The sequence below is a fragment of the Entelurus aequoreus genome, linkage group LG26 (genome assembly GCF_033978785.1).
Source record: "Entelurus aequoreus isolate RoL-2023_Sb linkage group LG26, RoL_Eaeq_v1.1, whole genome shotgun sequence".
NCBI lineage: Eukaryota > Metazoa > Chordata > Actinopteri > Syngnathiformes > Syngnathidae > Entelurus > Entelurus aequoreus.
Genome location: NC_084756.1, coordinates 21962182 through 21984777, shown reverse-complemented (window position 1 = coordinate 21984777; position 22596 = coordinate 21962182). Strand labels below are relative to the sequence as shown.

Below are 22596 nucleotides of genomic sequence, written 5' to 3'. Positions count from 1 at the left end.
TTCATCAAGTACAAACCGAACAAAAAAAAGTAATATACACCTCACGGGATGATACAAAACAAATACAAAGCCAGACAAAAAAATAAGTAAAATAATAAATATAAAGCAAGATGTAAACACTTATGGCTGTCCATATGATTTTATTGTTCTGTGTGTGTGTGCAGAAAACATCGCACAGGGCGATGTGATGCGTCTAGTGCAGTAGCCTTGGAGTAGTAGTACCTGTAGTTAGTGCATGCTGCATGCCGCTTTTGCTTGCTATGCTGCATGCTGCTTCTGCCTGATACTCATTGCTTTCAGCTAGTGCCGCCGGCTAGCCCTCTGTCTCAGAGGGCGAAAAGAGGAGCCGAGTGCATAAGCCTCCTCAGCCGGTACATAGCCTCTCCATTGTCAAGACTCGTACATGCCTCCTCGTGGCCACACACGGTAACTGGAACCTCGCGGTTCCAGGCTAAGTTGTACGGGATCTCGGAGCAGCAGGGGGCCCCAGAGACGGGGCATGCAGGCCCACCGGTGTGTGGACATGCCCTGGTGCCCAGTCAACCCCTGTCCCAGCTATGGGTAAATAACCCCAGCTATGGGCGAATAGTGAAAACCGCCTCAACGGTGGACCAGGCGGAAGATGGCGGCAGCGGAATGCACCACAACGGCTGGGAAGGCGGATGAAGGCTGCAGCAAAGACGGGTCCCCAGTCGTCTTGGTCTCCATGCCACTGGACCCTGGCCCGCTCAATGCCAAGGACTGTGTGGTGGCTGACCGTGCACCAGTCTCCCCACATTAAAAGATTCCACGCACAGGCGTCCTCCAACGACCCTACGGAGGACAGTCATACTCGTTTCGAGTGACCGCCGACGACGACGACGATTGTTCTGTCTTTATATATTTTTTTCAATTGGAATATATTTTTACAGTCTTTTATCTCATCGTAAAGATAATTCCATAGTTTAACCCCCACCACTGATATGCACATTTGTTTTAAAGTTGTCCTTGACTACTGATGTTGGAAATGACCTTTTCTTCTATGTTCTTCATTCTCAGAAGTGATGACAAACATTTTTTGTAAATTTGCTGGTAATGTTTTACTTTTAGCCTTAAACATGACACATAATGTCTGTAACTTTACTAGCTCCTGTAGTTTCAATAAACCAGAATGAATAAATAATATTTTAGTGTGTTCTAAGTAATCTACTTTATGAATAATCCTTACAGCTCTTTTCTGTAGTTGATACAATGCCTTTATGTTACTCTTATATGTGTTCCCCCACACTTCCACACAGTAGCTGATATATGGCAATATAAGTGCACAATACAATATACACATTGCCCTGTAATCTAACACATATTTGACCTTGTTTAATATAAAAATACTCTTAGACATCTTTTTCCGTACATGTGCAATATGAGATTTCCATGTCAGACCGTCATCCAGTATCACTCCTAAAAATCTAAGTTCAGAAACCCTTTCAATATCAATTCCATCTATTGACAGTTTGATCATTTCCTCCCTTTTCCTTTTACAAAAAATCATAAACATTGTTTTTTTCACATTTAACGATAATTTATTGACATCAAACCATCTCTTAAGTTTAGTCATTTCTTGTTCAATAATGTTTGATAACGCTTTTAAGTCATGTCCCGAACTATAAAAGTTGGTGTCGTCCGCAAATAATACACGTTTCAATAACTTTGATACCTCACATATATCATTAATATATAAAATAAACAATTTTGGTCCCAAAACCGAACCTTGTGGAATCCCACATTCAATCCTCATTTGTTCAGATGTATTCCCCACAAAATCCACATACTCTTGTCTATTATCTAAATAACTGGTCCAATACTGACTAAATGTAAAATCACATTATAACAACCATAATAATATACCAGTGCTGCCAAATGATGCATTTTTAATCAGATTAACCACACTTTTGCATTTGGATGAATCTTGATTAATCACAGGTTATTACTTGCTTTGCACAATTTAAATGACCTTTGAAAAAAAAAAGACCCTACTATGCGGACACAAAAGCAATTTTATTGTCAGAATGTCATTTGGGAAACATTTTTAAACATTGGACTTAACTGCACGTTATTTATTTGCCCACAACTTGCTAGCACTTTGATCTAGATTCAAGCCAGGGTTCATTTTGAAGGGAAAGTTTTGAAATATAGTTAGCTTTGCACTGACCGTGTAACAACACACGTCGCCTTGCAGGTAACCATCCACGTTTTAAGTAAAGGAGCACGTACACTGTACAGTCAAAATAAATTGGGTGATTAATTTGTGTATACAGTTGGTCAGATTGTATCTTTGCCTCATTCCTGTGGGAATCCTGCGTGTGACTGAAGCATTAAGGAGTGGGACTATCAGGTCTAGCTGCAGTGTGCTCAAACAACCACAAGGTAGCATCTGGGAGCAGATCATATCTGAGTCGAGTGTAAAGAGAGTATGGCCAAATCTGGTTTCAGGCAATCTCCTCAATGATTGGTCAAAAGGTCAAAAGGTTAGTAGCGCCATGACTGCTACTAACTTTGAGCTGATGCTATGTGTTTACGGCGCTTCCTCGTTAGTTTTCCGCAGTGGTGGGCCGTCATGGCCACAAAGGCCTTCTCTGCTGGCCTGACATAACAATAAATCATGATCATAATTAAAGATAAAAGTAATTTTTGATTTACTTTCCCTAAATATCTAAAAGTATTAATACCTGCCTGACCAGGGCTCAGAAAATCTGCAAAGACTCCTCCCACCCCCACCGAGGACTGTTTTTACTGCTGGACTCTAGAAAGAGGTTCCGCAGCCTCCGAAGCAGAACCTCCAGGTTCTGTAACAACTTTTTCCCTCAGGCCGTAAGACTCTTGAACGCATCATAATTAAATTATCCCCTCAACTCCCCCCAAAATGGATTAACTCGCTGGAATAAAAAAGACAATATAACATACATCCATAAATGTGGACGCATGTGAAAAAGTGCAATATATTTATCTGTACAGTAATCTATTTATTTATTTATATATACTTATATATATTTATTTATTTTATATATATATTTATAGACACTACCATTCAAAAGTTTGGGGTCACCCAAACAATTTTGTGGAATAGCCTTAATTTCTGAGAACAAGAATAGACTGTCGAGTTTCAGATGAAAGTTCTCTTTTTCTGGCCATTTTGAGCATTTAATTGACCCCACAAATGTGATGCTCCAGAAACTCAATCTGCTCAAAGGAAGGTCAGTTTTGTAGCTTCTGTAACGAGCTAAACTGTTTTCAAATGTGTGAACATGATTGCACAAGGGTTTTCTAATCATCAATTAGACTTCTGAGCCAATGAGCAAACACATTGTACCATTAGAACACTGGAGTGATAGTTGCTGGAAATGGGCCTCTATACACCTATGTAGATATTGCACCAAAAACCAGACATTTGCAGCTAGAATAGTCATTTACCACATTAGCAATGTATAGAGTGTATTTCTTTAAAGTTAAGACTAGTTTAAAGTTATCTTCATTGAAAAGTACAGTGCTTTTCCTTCAAAAATAAGGACATTTCAATGTGACCCCAAACTTTTGAACGGTAGTGTATTATTTATATATATTTATTTATTTATATATGCACCTTATTGCTTTTTTTATCCTGCACTACCATGAGCTTATGTAACGAAATGTCGTTCTTATCTGTGCTGTAAAGTTCAAATTTGAATGACAATAAAAAGGAAGTCTAAGTCTATGTCATATTATGCTCTTTCCAGTGCTTTTGATTTTAGGTTAGAGTTCGTATCCAATCAGAATTCAGCTAGCTTATGTTGCCATGCTGTACCAAATCTGCCCGAGGCCTTCAGAATCGACAATGTCTGTGCACTGTAAGTGAACGGACACATACAATTGACAGACAGCTGCGATAGCCAATCAGATCACGAGTTGTTGTCAGTAAGGTCTTCTAGCTGGCCTCACGCTGTGATTGGATACTCACTTGGGAGTCCCGAGTGAGTATCCAATCACGAATTGCGAAAACAGGAAGTAGCACCGGAACCATTGAAAGCCACAGAAAACTCCCTGGTACTCACAAAGAAGGAGAGCAACATGTTGATTAGGTGGCAGATATATATTTGCAAGGTCATTTTCAAGAAGGATACTTAAGAGAAACTACATCTTGTGAGACGAGGTAGGCCGACACTGGAAACTATCCCGGCGGTAAAATGCTTTGCCTGCGACTTTCACACGAATCAACTGACTACGACCAACTACTGACTACAGCCGTACCACTGACTTATACGGCTACAAATTGTGCGTGAAAAATATTGCATTTCTTAATTTTTTCATGTTTCATTTGTTTTATACAATTCTTTTAATTTTGACAGTACCCAGTAAGATATGTTTTAATTGCTGAAGCGGTTAACTGTTAAATGCGCAGACAAATAGACCATTTTGTACACTGTTGAGGGGATTCAATGCGCAGTAGTGCGGAAGTCTGTTTCTGTGTAGTATCTCCAGCCGTGTCCATGTGGTGACATCAATTACGGTATTTTGAGAGGTGAAGTCGGACTAAGTAGGACATCACTGAAGGCCTAGGTCAGGGGTCGGCAACCCGCGGCTCTAGAGCCGCATGCGGCTCTTTAGCGCCGCCCTAGTGGCTCTCTGAAGCTTTTTCAAAAATGTATGAAAAACGGAAAAAGATGAGGGGGGAAAAAAATACATTTTTTGTTTTAATATGGTTTCTGTAGGAGGACAAACATGACATAAACCTCCCTAATTGTTATAAAGCACACTGTTTATATTAAACATGCTTCACTGATTCGAGTATTTGGCGAGCGCCGTTTTGTCCTACTAATTTTGGCGGTCCTTGAACTCACCTTAGTTTGTGTCCATGTATAACTTTCTCCGACTTTCTAGGACGTGTTTTATGCCACTTCTTTTTCTGTCTCATTTTGTCCACCACACTTTTAACGTGCGTCAATGCACAAAGGTGAGTTTTGTTGATGTTATTGACTTGTGTGGAGTGCTAATCAGACATATTTGGTCACTGCATGACTGCAAGCTAATCGATGCTAACATGCTATTTAGGCTAGCTGTATGTACATATTGCATCATTATGCCTTGTTTGTAGCTATATTTGAGCTCATTTAGTTCCCTTTAAGTCATCTCAATTCAATGTATATCTCATGACACACTATTTGTATGTAATACGGCTTTTAATTTGTTGCGGCTCCAGACAGATTTGTTTTTGTATTTTTGCTCAAATATGGCTCTTTCAACATTTTGGGTTGCCGACCCCTGGCCTAGGTGAGAACCACACGGCCCCCCCACTGGTTTTTTCGACATGCATTTATGCCCTGTTGTGCAGCATGGAGCTGCTCCACCCGCGAGAAATGTGGAAGGTTTTTACATCGCTTTCCCCACAACGCGGAAAGAAGTATGGGAAGTTAAAATTTAAGTTTGAGAACAACACTGGAGAGTAGGGGTGTGGGAAAAAATCGATTCGAATTCAAATCGCGATTCTCATTTTTCAAAAATCTTTTTTTTTATAAATATATTTATTTATTTATTTAAAAACTTTTTTTTAATTTATTAATCATCCATCCCATCCATTTCCTACTGCTTATTCCCTTCGGGGTCTCGGGGGGCGCTGGAGCCTATCTCAGCTACAATCGGGCGGAAGGCGGGGTACACCCTGGACAAGTCGCCACCTCATCGCAGGGCCAACACAGATAGACAGACAACATTCACACTCACATTCACACACTAGGGCCAATTTAGTGTTGCCAATCAACCTATCTCCAGGTGCATGTCTTTGGAGGTGGGAGGAAGCCGGAGTACCCGGAGGGAACCCACGCATCAATCCAACAAAATAATACAAAGCAATACCATAACAATGCAATCCAATTCCAAAACCAAACCCGACCCAGCAACACTCAGAACAGCAATAAACAGAGCAATTGAGAGGAGACACAAACACGACACAGAACAATCCAAAAGAAGTGAAACAAAAATGAAAATGATCAACAACAGTATCAATATTAGTAACAATTTCAACATAGCAGTGATTAAAAATCCCTCAATGACATTATCATTAGACCTTTATTAAAAAAAAAGAACAATAGTGTCACAGTGGCTTACACTTGCATCGCATCTCATAAGCTTGACAACACACTGTGTCCAATATTTTCACAAAGATAAAATAAGTCATATTTTTGGTTCATTTAATAGTTAAAACAAATGTATACTATTGCAATCAGTTGATAAAACATTGTCCTTTGCAATTATAAAAGCTTTTTACAAAAATCTACTATTCTGCTTGCATGTCAGCAGACTGGGGTAGATCCTGCTGAAATCCTATGTATTGAATGAATAGAGAATTGTTTTGAATCGGAAAAATATCGTTTTTGAATCGAGAATCGCGAAGGAATCGAAAAAAATCGATTTATAATCGAATCGTGACCCCAAGAATCGATATTGAATCGATTCGTGGGACACCCAAAGATTTGCAGCCCTACTGGAGAGCCACCGATTACAGCGTCTTGTGCGACGTAAACACTCGACAAAACGTCTAAATTTGTTCAGGAGAGAACCCACAGAAGCTAATACAAATAATAACAGAAGATATTATTCATTAAAGAGATGGTTTGACAAAAACAGACTATCTTTAAATCTCAGTAAAACTAAAATAACGCAATTCGGTAGCAGCAAAGGAGAAATTCAGACACAAACACAAATAGACGGACATTGAAAGAGTAACAGAAAACACATTTTGGGTATAGTAATAGATGAGAAAATTAACTGGAAATCTCATAAAAAAATGAACAGAGTGGCAAGAAATATGTCAATAATGAGCAAAGCAAAATGTTCTGGACCAAAAATCATTCCATATGTTACCATATCTGAGTTATTGTGCAGAAATATGGGGAAAAAAACTACAAACGTACACTTAGAAAGATGAGTTATAATAATACATAACGAGTGATATTATACAGTGATTACAAATACATTGGGGGCAGCCACCACACTTGACATACTTCTCACAAACGTCACAATTTCTCCATGATTGTTGGTCCAAAGCTAATAAAGATTTTGGCAAAATGAGGGTAAACAGTTGTTTTTTTGGTCATTCTGTGGATTTTTTGTGTGTTTATCGCGCCGTCGGATGCGTGTTTGAGTGCCTGCTGGTTATGAAACACCGCAGGAATGTAGCAGCAGAGTGCGTCAAATACGGCCGCAAAATTATACTTTCATGAAATAATAGCATGTTTTATTGTAAGTTTACGAGCTGGAGTATGTTTAGAACTGTATATAGACGTATTACTTTGGTTTATTTCGTCAGAAAAACTAAACGACAGCAATTGCATGCATCCAGGCACAGCCGTGGTGGCAAAAATGGCGCCTGTCGTTTAGTTGGCCACACTCTCTTTATACACCACTCTGGGTAATACCAGAGCTGTGTATAGTAAGGGTATGGCCAACTCGGTTTCAGAGTTAAAAGTTAAAGTTAAAGTACGGATGATTGTCACACACACACTAGGTGTGGCGAAATTATTTTCTGCATTTGACCCATCACCCTTGATCACCTCCTGGGAGGTGGTGCCCAACACGGCGCCCTGTGGTCACTTTTGACCAATCAGAGACTGACCATACTCTCTCTGGTTGGTTTGTGTATGCATGTTGTTATCACGTGCTCAACATGTATTGTTTATTGCTAATGTTTTGGTTTTTCCTTGTGTTTTACTTTTGTAGCTGTATGTAGAATTGAAGTGGCAGCTGGTTGTATCAGCTCTTTGTTTTGTGCTCTTTGATGTTTCCCTGTTGTTCTTTTTACCTTATTTGTGTGGACTTTTTGGATTTGCACGGCAACTACATAATTTCCCTATTGTGGGATAAATAAAGTCTGTCCCAAAAGACCCTCATGTGACCAACTCTGGAATCGAGTTGACCATACTATCGTTCTATACACAGCTCTGGGTAATACTGTATCGTCTCTTTCTCTTTCGGACTTATCAGGTCGGTAGTGCATTTTTCACACAGTCTTCACTCACGCTTTAAAGGCCTACTGAAAGCCACTACTACCGACCACGCAGTCTGATAGTTTATATATCAATGATGAAATCTTAACATTGCAACACATGCCAATACGGCCGGGTTAACTTATAAAGTGACATTTTAAAATTCCCGGGAAATATCCGGCTGAAACACCGCGGTATGATGACGTATGCGCGTGACGAAGTCCGAGTAACGGAAGTTATGGTACCCCGTAGAATCCTATACAAAAAGCTCTGTTTTCATTTCATAATTCCACAGTATTCTGGACATCTTTTGCATTTTTTTTAATGAACAATGAAGGCTGCAAAGAAGACAGTTGTAGGTGGGATCAGTGTATTAGCAGCGGACTACAGCAACACAACCAGGAGGACTTTGTTGGAGCTCTAGCCGCGCTAGCCGCCGACTTCACCTTGACTTCCTACGTCTCCGGGCCGCCAAACGCATCGGGTGAAGTCCTTCTGCCGATCGCTGGAACGCAGGTGAGCACGGGTGTTGATGAGCAAATGAGGGCTGGCTGGCGTAGGTGGAGAGCTAATGTTTTTAGCATAGCTCTGTGCAGTCTGGTTGCTAAGTTAGCTTCAATGGCGTCGTTAGCACAGCATTGTTAACCTTCGCCAGCCTGGAAAGCATTAACCGTGTATTTACATGTCCACGGTTTAATAGTATTGTTGATTTTCTATCTATACTTCCCGTCAGGGGTTTATGTCTTTTGTTTCTATATGCAGTTAAAGCACGATGCTATCACGTTAGCTCGTAGCTAAAGCATTTCGCCGATGTATTGTCGTGGAGATAAAAGGCACTGAATGTCCATTTCGCGTTCTCGACTCTCATTTTCAAGAGGATATAGTATCCGAGGTGGTTTAAAATACAAATCCGTGATCCACAATAGAAAAAGGAGAGTGTGGAATCCAATGAGCCAGCTTGTACCTAAGTTACGGTCAGAGCGAAAAAAGATACGTCCATCGCTGCCTCTCAAGTCATTCACTGTAACGTTCCTCATCTACGAATCTTTCATCCTCGCTCAAGTTAATGGGGTAATCATCACTTTCTCGGTCCGAATCTCTCTCGCTCCATTGTAAACAACGGGGAATTGTGAGGAATACTAGCTCCTGTGACGTCACGCTACTTCCGCTACAGGCAAGGCTTTTTTTTATCAGCGAGCAAAAGTTGCGAACTTTATCGTCGATTTTCTATACTAAATCCTTTCAGCAAAAATATGGAAATATCGCGAAATGATCAAGTATGACACATAGAATGGATCTGCTATTCCCGTTTAAATAAAAAAAAATCATTTCAGTAGGCCTTTAAGTGAGGGGTGAGGCAAAAACTACCCCAAACCCACTCTATACAATATTATTGCGATATATATATTTGGATTAATCACATGAATTATCTTGTTATTCTTGACAGCCTAAATATACGTAGCAATATTAATACAAGTAATACCAATCCGTGGTTGTAGATGACCACAAGTCCCATAAAGGTGTGTACTAAATTCACCAATAATTCACACCCTTCACTATCAGCAGCTATTTTTTTTGTAAAAGGGATTGATCTGTGAAGTAAATGTCAAGTCAATCCAACCTATAGTTGTCAAACATAAGGGTTTAATAATATCAAATACAAAACCCAAAACCAGTAAAGTTGGCACGTTGTGTAATTCGTAAATAAAAACGGAATACAATAATTTGCAAACCTTTTTCAACCTACCAATTGAATAAACTGCAAAGACAAGATATTTAATGTTCCAACTGAGGAACTAATTTTTTTTTGTTGCAAATAATCATTAACTTAGAATTTTATGGCAGCAACACATTGCAAAAAAGTTGGCACAGGAGCATTTTTACCACTGTGTTACATGGCCTTTCCTTTTAACAACACTCAGTAAATGTTTGGGAACTGAGGAGAACAGTTTTTGAAGCTTTTCAAGTGGAATTTTTTCCATTCTTGCTTGATGTACAGCTTAAGTTGTTCAACAGTCTCCTTATTTTAGGCTTCATATTGCGCCACATATTTTCAATGAGAGACAGGTCTGGACTACAGGCAGGCCAGTCTAGTACCTGCACTCTTTTACTATGAAGCCACGCTGTTGTAACACGTGGCTTGACATTGTCTTGCTGAAATAAGCAGGGGCGTCCATGATAACTTTGCTTGGATAGCAACATATGTTGCTCCAAAACCTGTATGTACCTTTCAGCATTAATGGCGCCTTCACAGATGTGTAAGTTACCCATGCCTTGGGCACTAATACACCCCCATACCATCACAGATGCTGGCTTTTGAACTTTGCGCCTATAACAGTGTGGATGGTTCTTTTCCTCTTTGGTCCGAAGGACACAACGTCCACAGTTTTCAAAAACAATTTGAAATGTTAACTCGTCAGACCACAGAACACTTTTCCACTTTGCATCAGTCCATCTTAGATGAACTCGGGCCCAGCGAAGCCGGCAGCGTTTGTGGGTGTTGTTGATAAACGGCTTTTGCTTTTCAATTGTAGAGTTTAACTTGCACTTACAGATGTGGCGACCAACTGTAGTTACTGACAGTGGTTTTCTGAAGTGTTCTGAGCCCATGTGGTGATATCCTTTACACACTGATGTTGCTTTTTGATGCAGTACCGCCTGAGGGATCGAAGGTCTCGGAACCTTTTGATGATATTACGGACCGTAGATGGTGAAATCCCTAAATTATTTGCAATAGCTCGTTGAGAAATGTTGTTCTTAAACTGTTCGACAATTTGCTCACACATTTGTTCACAAAGTGGTGACCCTCGACCCATCCTTGTTTGTGAATGACTGAGCATTTCATGGAAGCTGCTTTTATACCCAATCACGGCACCCACCTGTTCCCAATTACCGTATTTTTCGGACTATAAGTCGCAGTTTTTTTCATAGTTTGGCCGGGGGTGCGACTTATACTCAGGAGTGACTTATGTGTGAAATTATTAACACATTACCGTAAAATATCAAATAATATTATTTAGCTCATTCACGTAAGAGACTAGACGTATAAGATTTCATGGGATTTAGCGATTAGGAGTGACAGATTGTTTGGTAAACGTATAGCATGTTCTATATGTTATAGTTATTTGAATGACTCTTACCATAATATGTTACATTTACATACCAGGCACGTTCTCAGTTGGTTATTTATGCCTCATATAACGTACACTTATTCAGCCTGTTGTTCACTATTCTTTATTTATTTTAAATTGCCTTTCAAATGTCTATTCTTGGTGTTGGGTTTTATCTAATAAATTTCCCCAAAAAATGCGACTTATACTCCAGTGCGACTTATATATGTTTTTTTCCTTCTTTATTATGCATTTTCGGCCGGTGCGACTTATACTCCGGAGCGACTTATACTCCGAAAAATACGGTAGCCTGTTCACCTGAGGGATGTTCCAAATAAGTGTTTGACGAGCATTCCTCAACTTTCTCAGTCTTTTTTGCCATTTGTGCCAGCTTTTTTGAAACATGCTGCAGGCATCAAATTCCAAATGAGCTAATATTTGCTAAACATAAAGTTTTCCAGTTCGAACGTTAAATATCTTGTCTTTGCAGTCTATTTAATTGAATATAGGTTGAAAAGGATTTGCAAATCATTGTATTTGTTTTTATTTACTATTTAAACAACGTGCCAACTTCACTGGTTTTGGGGTTTGTATGATATGATAAAAAAATAACAGCACAGGCAGCAAACTAAGGGTGTGTTTTAAATGATGTTCCCCCTTTTGTGTGCAACAGTTCGGGAGCGGATGACTTTTCTTACACAAACAAATATGTGCAATAAAGCTGGTCTTAATGTCCTAACTAATGGGATATGACTCCCGTGTTTAAGTAGTCGCACACTTGAAACAGTCCAGCTGCCATTTTGTTGAGTCAGAGGGTGACTCAGCACGATGAAGTTCACAAGTCCAAGCCGCCGCAGTTTTTCAAGAAGAAGAAACTAATGTATCGTGCTGCCTTCACACCGCATGGAGTAAAAACATCTGCACAGGCCGCTGCAATCAGGGGGGGCGGGCGAGCAGCTTGAGGTGGGTCTTAAGAGACCTATTTTCACTGGAGTGCTTTTAAGGCCTCCACAATCGGCACGCAAACACCCGCTGCAGGGGTGACAAAGGTGCATCTCTTATCGGCACACAAAGCCCATTGTCCACGCAGGGAAACACAGAAAGCAATTAACGCGCCGGCGGAATAATAATGCCAGCTCATTACCTATTATCAAAGCGGGCGAATTAGCTCCCTTCTCGTCGCTGTGAAATCCTCCAAGCTAGATTATTTACGCTTTTTAATTGCCGCAGCTTGTCTGACGGGGAGATTTCACTCTTTATGTGCACCAAAAAAACAAAAAAAGAATAGGTAACAACTTTGAACTAATGAAACATAGATGATAGATTAAAGGCAGAGGAGCGCTTTGAAAAGCTTAACATGAAACGCATTTTGATTTGCGAAAGTAGGTTATGCACAGAAATGCTCAGTCGACTTTGCTCATAACCCGCTTGTCAAGCGCGCTTTGTTTATCAGTCAATCAGATTACAAGCAAAACTGCATTTTGTCCTACCGGGACTCGCTCGCTCTCGTCTGGATCCTCCGCTAGCATCACGGTGACGGATGAAGATTCATGCCAGGGAATTACAAGGGAATTGGACTCACTTCTTCAGATGAAGAGGACAACACTTCAGTGTTTTTTTTCCTTATTATTTGCATAGTAAAGAAGATTAAAAGAGTGTGTCCCTGAGTGTTTCCTAAGGTAGCCGAACATTGGCACTTTTTTCATGCAAAATTGCACCAAATTCCTGATTTGTACATCTGGGATTGAAGATGCAGTCGTCCCCGACACTCGCTCGCGACGTCGCGTTTTCAATGTCACAGCTTCACTACATCGAATTATTTGTGTGAATGCTCCAAAGCAGGGGTCACCAACCTTTTCGAAACCAAGAGCTACTTCTTGGGTACTGATTAATGCGAAGGGCTACCAGTTTGATACACACTTAAATAAATTGCCAGAAATAGCTAATTTGCTCAATTTATCTTTAACTCTATGTGATTATTAATAATTAATGATATTTACACTTAATTGAACGGTTTAAAAAAGGAGAAAACACGAAAAAAATGACAATTAAATTTTGAAACATAGTTTATCTTCAATTTCGACTCTTTAAAATTCAAAATTCAACCGAAAAAAAGAAGAGAAAAACTAGTTAATTTGAATCTTTTTGAAAAAATTAAAAAAATAATTTATAGAACATCATTAGTAATTTTTCCTGATTAAGAATAATTTTAGAATTTTGATGACATGTTTTAAATAGGTTAAAATCCAATCTGCACTTTGTTAGAATGTATAACAAATTGGACCAAGCTATATTTCTAACAAAGACAAATCATTATTTCTTCTAGATTTTCCAGAACAAAAATTTTAAAAGAAATTCAAAAGACTTTGAAATAAGATTTAAATTTGATTCTACAGATTTTCTAGATTTGCCAGAATAATTTTTTAAAATTTTAATCATAATAAGTTTGAAGAAATAATTCACAAATATTCTTCGTCAAAAAAACAGAAGCTAAAATGAAAAATTTAATTAAAATGTATTTATTATTCTTTACAATAAAAAAGATACATTTACTTGAACATCGATTTAAATTTTCAGGAAAGAAGAGGAAGGAATTTAAATGGTAAAAAGGTATATGTGTTTAAAAATCCTAAAATCATTTTTAAGGTTGTATTTTTTCTCTAAAATTGTCTTTCTGAAAGTTATAAGAAGCAAAGTAAAAAAATAAATGAATTTATTTAAACAAGTGAAGACCAAGTCTTTAAAATATTTTCTTGGATTTTCAAATTCTATTTGAGTTTTGTCTCTCTTAGAAATAAAAATGTCGGCCAAAGCGAGACCAGCTTGCTAGTAAATAAATACAATTTATAAATAAATAATGGGTTATACTTGTATAGCGCTTTTCAACCTTCAAGGTACTCAAAGCGCTTTGACAGTATTTCCACATTTACCCATTCACACACACATTCACACACTGATGGCGGGAGCTGCCATGCAAGGCGCTAACCAGCAGCCATCAGGAGCAAGGGTGAAGTGTCTTGCCCAAGGACACAACGGACGTGACTAGGAAGGTAGAAGGTGGGAATTGAACCCCAGTAACCAGCAACACTCCGATTGCTGGCACAGCCACTCTACCAACTTCGCCACGCCGAACAATTTAAAAAATAGAGGCAGCTCACTGGTAAGTGCTGCTATTTGAGCTATTTTTAGAACAGGCCAGCGGGCTACTCATCTGGTCCTTACGGGCTACCTGGTGCCTGCGGGCACCACGTTGGTGACCCCTGCTCCAAAGCATTCACACATATGGTTTTCTACACCAAAATTCATCTATTTATTATTCAACGTATTCCTCTTCTTCTTATCCAGATTTTGGCGCGCTCTACCTTCCACATTTTTAATCTGATTCAAACCGTTCCAACTTCAAACTGTTCAGCCTATTCGGGAATCGCAGGCTTTCCCTTGACAAATTCCAAAAATTCCCAGATTTTGTGAACGACTTCCGGTGCTGACGTACGACAACCCGCATCCAATATGTGACCATAGGATGAACAAATACACTACGGTACTAAGACTATGGTGGCCATTAACAGTTAGCTTCTACAGCTGGGTTGCCCAAAGTGCTGCACAGGGGCCATCTGTGGTCCGTGACTCCTTTGTCATCGAGATCTCATTTGCACCCCAGGTGGTGAAATCTATCACAATTAGGGTGGTCCCAAAAAGGAGGGATTTTTCAAATTGACTGTGTCAATTGACTGGTCAACATATTAAATAACAAGTGTGTGTAAAAATTTGAAGTGCTCCCCCTCTGGCCAAAAAATGCAATAACAAGTGCGTTTAAGAAATTGAAATGCGCCCCCTTTGGCCAAAATTAATAATAATAATAATTAAAAAAAAAAAAAGGTTTATACAGACTTACTGTTATAACTTGAAGTAAATAATGAAGATTAAAAACCAATTACAAAAAAAAATACTAAAAGCTTACCTTTTTTTATATTTGCATAGTATGTATATATTATTAATGTTGTAAATACAAATCTTTATATATCTAGAAAGGCTGGTCCTAAAGAGGTAGGCATTTTTCGGTGGTCTCAAGAAGGTAACAAATACAAGAATGTTTGTGTGTGTGTGTGTGTGTGTGTCAAAGTGAACAATAAAGACAATACTTAACCAGAGTGAATACAGAAGGTTAACCACAAGATGTAAAACCATTGGTGAGCCTCAAAAACAAGAAGGCCAGATATTTGCGGTTCTAGAACAACATTCTAAGAACACATGAGACCAAGATCAACTTGTACCAGAGTGATGGGAAGAGAAGAGTGTTAAGACAGAAAGAAACTGATTACGATCCAAAACACAGCACCTCATCAGTGGAGCAGGGTGGTGGTAGTGGCACGGCGTGGGCATGTATGGCTGCCAATGGAACTATTTCACTTGTATTTGTTGATCATGTGACTGCTGATAAATGCAGCAGAATGAATTCTGAAGTGTTCTGGACAACATTGTCTGCTCATTTTCAGCCAAACGCTTCAGAAGTCATTGGACTGCATCACAGTGCAGACGGACAATGACCTGACGCAAACACCAAAAAGTGTTTTTCAGGCAAAGAAGAGTGGAATGTTACAAAATGGCCAAGTCTGAATCGGACTGATCGTGCATTTTACATGCTGAAGACCAACGAAAAGAAAATATCCCAAGAACAAGCAGCAACTAAAGACAGCTGCATCTGGTAATGTTCTATGCATTTCAGACTTCAGGCTTTTAACGAACTAATCATTTTTGTAGTAAGTATTTTGATATTTAACATTTTTGTAAACAAGCTAAAACTAATCCATGTACATATGCTAACACATTATTTATAGGGGTCATATGATAAGTTTTTTCTACAATTTAAACACCTCTTTGTGGTCTACATAACATATAATGGTGGTTCTTTGGTGAACATTTTGCATAGATTTTGTTTTACAAACCATTTTCAAGCCGCTTTCTGACCGTCTTTTCAGAATGCGCGGTTTTGTGGGTGGTCTCATTTACGTGGCTTCACTTTGACCTTGTCTTCTCCCCGCCATCTTGGTTGTAGTTCCATATGGACTTGACTAACAGACATAAGTTATTACCATATGCTAGTTTGTGTTAGAAAAGGCAACAACAGAGGATGCATGTACGAGCCAGTCTGCCCCACGACAATATGATAGCGACAAAGAAGGAGCTTATTGACTACATTGTCGGACGTGTGCAAAGCACTTTGGGTAAATTTATACCATATATGGATAATCCGCTGACGTCACAGGACAGAGCAAATTCCAAACATCTCGTTTAAAGGAAGCATGAAGGAAGGCAAGATGGTTTTATAAATATCTCCGCAATGCCTCCACGGTTTGAATTAAAATTTTCGGGACTGATGCTGATTCCACATACACAACAGCAATAGGTAAAAACGTTGGTTTTGCATAATAGGGGCCCTATTATTAAAAACAAAAACAAAAAAAAAACAGGTTGGTAATATATGCCTTTTTACACATTTTCGATGTAGAGTCAAGATCTTTTTTACTTGCTTAAAACTTATTTTTAGAAAGTGCACAAATTGTTCGTGGGCCACACTTTGCACACCACTCCTTTATAGGAACTCAGCAAAATAGAGTACTTACAGTACAAATGTATTTATATTTTATTTATAGTTACTTTCTATTATTGTATATATAGTTATAAAAAAATGGCCCTGCGATGAGGTGGCGACTTGTCCAGGGTGTACCCAGCCTTCCGCCCGATTGTAGCTGAGTTAGGCTCCAGCGCCCCCGCGACCCCGAAGGGAATAAGAAGTAGAAAATGGATGGATAGTTATAAAAAATATGCACTTAAAATTATTTCATTTTCTAAAAAATCGACAGTGCGCCTTATAACCCGGTGTGCCTAATGCACGGCATAATTCTGGTTGTGCTTGTAATGATAAGTGTGACCAGTAGATGGCAGTCATACATAAGAGATACACTACATTTCAAAAGTTTGGGGTCACATTGAAATGTCCTTATATTTGAAGGAAAAGCACTGTACTTTTCAATGAAGATAACTTTAAACTAGTCTTAACTTTAAAGAAATACACTCTATACATTGCTAATGAGGTAAATGACTATTCTAGCTGCAAATGTCTGGTTTTTGGTGCAATATCTACATAGGTGTATAGAGGCCCATTTCCAGCAACTATCACTCCAGTGTTCTAATGGTACAATGTGTTTGCTCATTGGCTCAGAAGGCTAATTGATGATTAGAAAACCCTTGTGCAATCATGTTCACACATCTGAAAACAGTTTAGCTCGTTACAGAAGCTACAAAACTGACCTTCCTTTGAGCAGATTGAGTTTCTGGAGCATCACATTTGTGGGGTCAATTAAACGCTCAAAATGGCCAGAAAAAGAGAACTTTCATCTGAAACCCGACAGTCTATTCTTGTTCTTAGAAATGAAGGCTATTCCACAAAATTGTTTGGGTGACCCCAAACTTTTGAACGGTAGTGTACGTGTAGACTACAATATGATGGCAGTAAACGACACCAACACTTTAAATGTTCCATTGAGAATATAGAACATTACACACGGCGCTCAAAAATGTTGTCAAAATATTTTTAGTACGACTTTGGTGAGCTTTGAAGCCGCACTGCTTGATGGATTGTCAGCGCATTAAACATACGAGTATTATTATGGTGTGTGTATAAGGACCGCAAAATGGCACCTATTAGCAGACATATTACCTGGCGTTTTGTTTTGTAATATTATGCAAAACCTAACTTTTCTTACCTTTTGATACCTGCTGATGTGTATTTGGGATCGGCATAAGTCCTGAAAATGTGCGCCCGTCCGCAGTTGTAGTCCGCTTATGACGACTCCGTAGTTATAAGCTTCTTCTTTTTCTATACCTTCTGATGTGGCATTCATCTTCCGCTGTTGCCATTTCTAATATATATAAGTAACGTTCTTACTTATATCTGTCAGTAGACTAGCTATCAAAGCGCTAAAACTGTAGTGGGTTTACATAATTCGCCCACGGAACTTTAGTTATTAGAGGGTTCCGGTCGGACAATTTTGCAAGGGACACATTTCCGGCGTTGATGTTGCACCAGTGATCCACGGATGAGGAGATGCTGCTCCGTTATTGATTGAAGTAAAGTCTGAATGTCATTAAAACAGTTAGCTCCATCTTTTGACACTTCTTCCACTCCCGTCCTTGCACGCTACACCGCAACAACAAAGATGACGGGGAGAAGACGCTGCCGAAGGTGAGCCACGTAAATAAGACCGCCCACAAAACGGCGCATCCTGAAGAGACGCTCAGAAAGCTACTTGAAAATGGTCTGTAAAACATAATCTATGCAACACTTTCACCAAAGAACCACCATTACATGTTATGTAGACCACAAGGAAGTGTTTTAAATTTAGAAAATAATAATAAAGGTGCGCCCTTTTTATGAAAAAAGACCTGAATAGACCTGCTCATCAGCAGTGCGCCTTGTAATCCGGTGCGCCCTATGTTCCGAAAAATACGGTATACAAATAACATGCTAGTATCACATGTTTTCATTACATTCAATAAGAATGTCTCATCTCTCTGATTGGTTGGAAAATACATGGTTCTATTGGCATCGAGCGATGCATGATGGTGCCAAATATGATTCAGTTTGTGCTGAGAGTCTTCCAACCCAAGCAGACCAAGAATTAAAGTACATTTAAATGTGAATGTTTTAAAGACTACCAAAACACTGAGTAAATGTTAGTAAGTACACTGGAAGAGTTACTGCATGTCCAACTGTTAAGGACAAAGTTAGGACAATGGCTGTCTTTTATGGACTCACCTTGTTGGCTGAAGGACTGCTCAAAGACAGACTTGTAAAGGCTGCGGAAGGAGGCACTGAGATCTTCAAATTCAGAGAACATGAGCTGTTTGTCCCGGTCTGGCATGTTGTACTGGGATTGCGGCTGCTGGAGGCTCATAGACTGGGACACGGGTTCGGGGTGACTGGTCACCTGGGGACAGGGGACGAGGGAAACAAAAAAACTCATTCAGAGTGCAAAATGATATCGCGTTAAATGATTAATTTGTGAAAGTAAACAACAAGCATAAGCTAAAGTTTTGCTACACTCCATACGCAGTCCGCCGGGGACGACGGATACCATGGTCGGCGCATTATAATGATGAAACACTCGCATAAATAATATAAACACTTTTTCCAAAAGATATTTGCACACTCATGTGGTCACGGAAAGTACCAGAAGCAGACATCCAACAGAATATTGAACAGAAAGTGTTGATTCTTTAAAAAAAAATAAAAAATAAAAAAAGAGTTGCAAACTTGGGGAAAGTCACAATCAGATTCATGGAGGATGATGCAAGATGCTGTGAATGTACCATTTTTGGCCAATAACCAATGTTGTCATCCATGATTGCCTGAAATGTAAAAGTACGAGAAGAATGGAAAAACAAGTTGACTTTATATGTTTAATTGTGTTTCATTGCATCTATTAGTGTTGTCCCCGATACCAATCATTTGGTACCGGTACTTTTCGGTACTTTGATACTTTTCTAAATAAAGGGTACCACAAAAAAATGCATTATTGGTTTTATTTGAACAAAAAATCTTAGGGTACATTAAACATATGTTTCTTATTGCAAGTTTGTCTTTGGAAAAAAATAGTGAACATACTAGACAGCTTGTCTTTTAGTAGTAAGTAAGCAAACAAAGGCCCCTAAATTAGTATGCTGACGTATGCAGTAACATGTTGTGTCATTTTCCATTCTATTATTTTGTCAAAATGATTAAGGACAAGTGGTAGAAAATTATTAATCTACTTGTTCATATCTACTTATTTTCTCTTTTAACATTTTCTATCTACACTTCTGTTAAAATGTAATAATCACTTATTCTTCTGTTGTTTGATACTTTACATTAGTTTTGGATGATACCACAAATTTGGGTATCAATCCGATACCAAGTCGTTACAGGATCATACATTGGTCATATTCAAAGTCCTCATGTGTCCAGGGACATATTTCCTGAGTTTATATACATAATATAAAAATTAAAAAAAAACGAAAGAAGAAGATGTGATGCCAAAAAATATCGACGTAATCATAGTAGTATCGACGAGATATGCTACTGTACTTGGTATCATTACAGTGGATGTCAGGTGTAGATCCACCAATGGTGTTTGTTTACATTTTGACGCCGGTGAGCTACGGTTTGATTGATTGATTGAAACTTTTATTAGTAGATTGCACAGTGAAGTACATATTCCGTACAATTGACCACTAAATGGTAACACCCGAATACGTTTTTCAACTTGTTTAAGTCGGGGTCCACTTAAATTGATTCATGATACAGATATATACTATTTTCATAATACAGTCATCACACAAGATAATCATCAGAGTATATACATTGAATTATTTACATTATTTACAATCATCGGTGTGTAGTGAAGCATGTTTAGCTATTCGGACCGGTACTTTTCAGAGGCGGTATAGTACCGAAAATGATTCATTGGTATCGCGGTACTGTTCTAATACCGGTATACCGTGCAACCCTATTTTGCATGTAAAAATCTCTTGATGCTAAATATAAGTCGAGTCATCTTTTAAAGACTATCTAGCAATTAAAAAAATATTTTCTCATATTTGGATGAATATGGCAGTTTTTAGGTAGTCTGGGAACTAACAACAATGGAAAATATGGAAAATACTTTGTGTTGGTATTAGTTTAAATGCAATACAGCTAACTCCTAAAATAAAAACATGGCGATCTACACATTACCGCTGTCTTTTTGTGATTGGTGGAGGTAATAATTGCACAAACAATCTGGGTCAGTGCTTGCTGCTTTGGCTCGCACACACACGCACGCATTATGAGGTTGACACAAAAGCCAATGCTCAGGTGGCCAAACAAAATGTATTTAAAACGAAAATCAATAGCAATAGCTCGCACAAATAAGCCGCCGTTTTATCCGTGCACTCGTGTGGGCAGCTCGTGTTACGCGCCGGCCCTAGGTGCCCAGCAGCAATGAGTTTCAATGTAAGGTATTCATCATCGCAAGGGTTCACCGTAAAAAGCAAAAGCCAGACTTGACCTCATCGTCCACTGTGGGCTACCGTAACATTAAGGGGTGGCTTTTGTGTTGTTGTTGCTGTTGACGGGAACATCTTCTTCTCTCTGAAGATGTGGGCAGACCGCTCGCAGTCTGGCTGGGATAAGAGGCGATAATAAAGCCGGAGTGTTTACTGCTGGAGCGAGCCAGCGAGCGATGCACATCCATCAGGCTGAGCCGATCGATGGCCAGGCGCCTGGAGCAAGGGAGCACTCGAGGATGCGGGAGGACCACACCAAAGCGAGGGGGCATCTCTGGTGGGAGGGCATCAGAAGAAAAGCTGTTTCTTTGTCTGGCTTCCCCACACATACATCTCTCAGCTTCCCTTAACCCAGCTTCCTGATGTGGTGCTCTAGAGCGTGTCCACCCTCAACCTCAGTCCACTCCCTGCTTCTTTGAAGGGAGCCTCCCGAGGCCTTCCTATCGGAATGTGGGATGCAGTCCACGCTCAATCAATGCTAGTAGTTCCTCCAGTTTTCCTAGCATATGATACAGCTCCCGACTGATTCTACGACAGTTGGAAGGAGACAAGAAGATTCCCTTAAATTTGAGCCGTATCCCCTTTATTGCACCCGTGCAGAGAGATACACAAGAACCAAGTGTGAAACAGGCATTGCCGCAAGGCAGGGGTCGGCAACCCAAAATGTTGGAAGAGCCATATTGGACCAAAAATACAAAAAACAAATCTGTCCGGAGCCGCAAAAAACTTAAAGCCTTTTAAAAGTGTTATAATGAAGTCAACACATGAGATACGTGTCTTTATTAGCTATATAAGCCTACTATCAAAATGATAGTTTAAGTTAAGTTAAGGAAATCAAATGAGCTCAAATATACCTACAAACGAGGCATAATGATGCAATATGTACATGCAGCTAGCCTAAATAGCATGTTAGCATCGATTAGCTTGCCAAATATGCCTGATTAGCGCTCCAAACAAGTCAATAACATCGACAAAGTTCACCTTTGTGCATTCACGCACAGCATAAAAAGTTTGGTGGACAAAATGAGACAAAGAATGAGTGGCATAAAATATGTCTTTCTGTGGCATCGTTGAAGAAAGTTATACATGTAAATAAACTACGGTCAGTTCAAGGACAAAACGGCGCTCACCAAATACTCTCATCAGATAATCATGTTTAATGTAAACAGTGGGATTTCTAACAATTAGGGAGGTTTGTGTCATGTTTGTCCTCCTACAGAAACCATATTAAAACAAAAATATATTTCCCCCCCATCTTTTTTTATTTTCATACACTTTTGAAAAAGCTCCAGGGAGCCACTAGGGTGGCGCTAAAGAGCCGCAAGTGGCTCTAGAGCAGCAGGTTGCAGACCCCTGGTCTAATTTTATGTCTACACTAAGCCGGATAACCCCTTAAACGAATAATTATT

At 39.3% G+C, this 22596-nt stretch overlaps 1 protein-coding gene across 1 annotated transcript in view; it reads right to left on the bottom strand.

The window, feature by feature from the left end:
- foxj3 (forkhead box J3) overlaps positions 1-22596 on the bottom strand; it is a 319265-nt gene that overhangs the window by 19454 nt on the left and 277215 nt on the right. The window contains exon 7 of the mRNA XM_062037777.1: positions 18921-19092. Coding sequence (XP_061893761.1) covers positions 18921-19092 — 172 coding nt within the window. The remainder of the gene's footprint in view (positions 1-18920; positions 19093-22596) is intronic.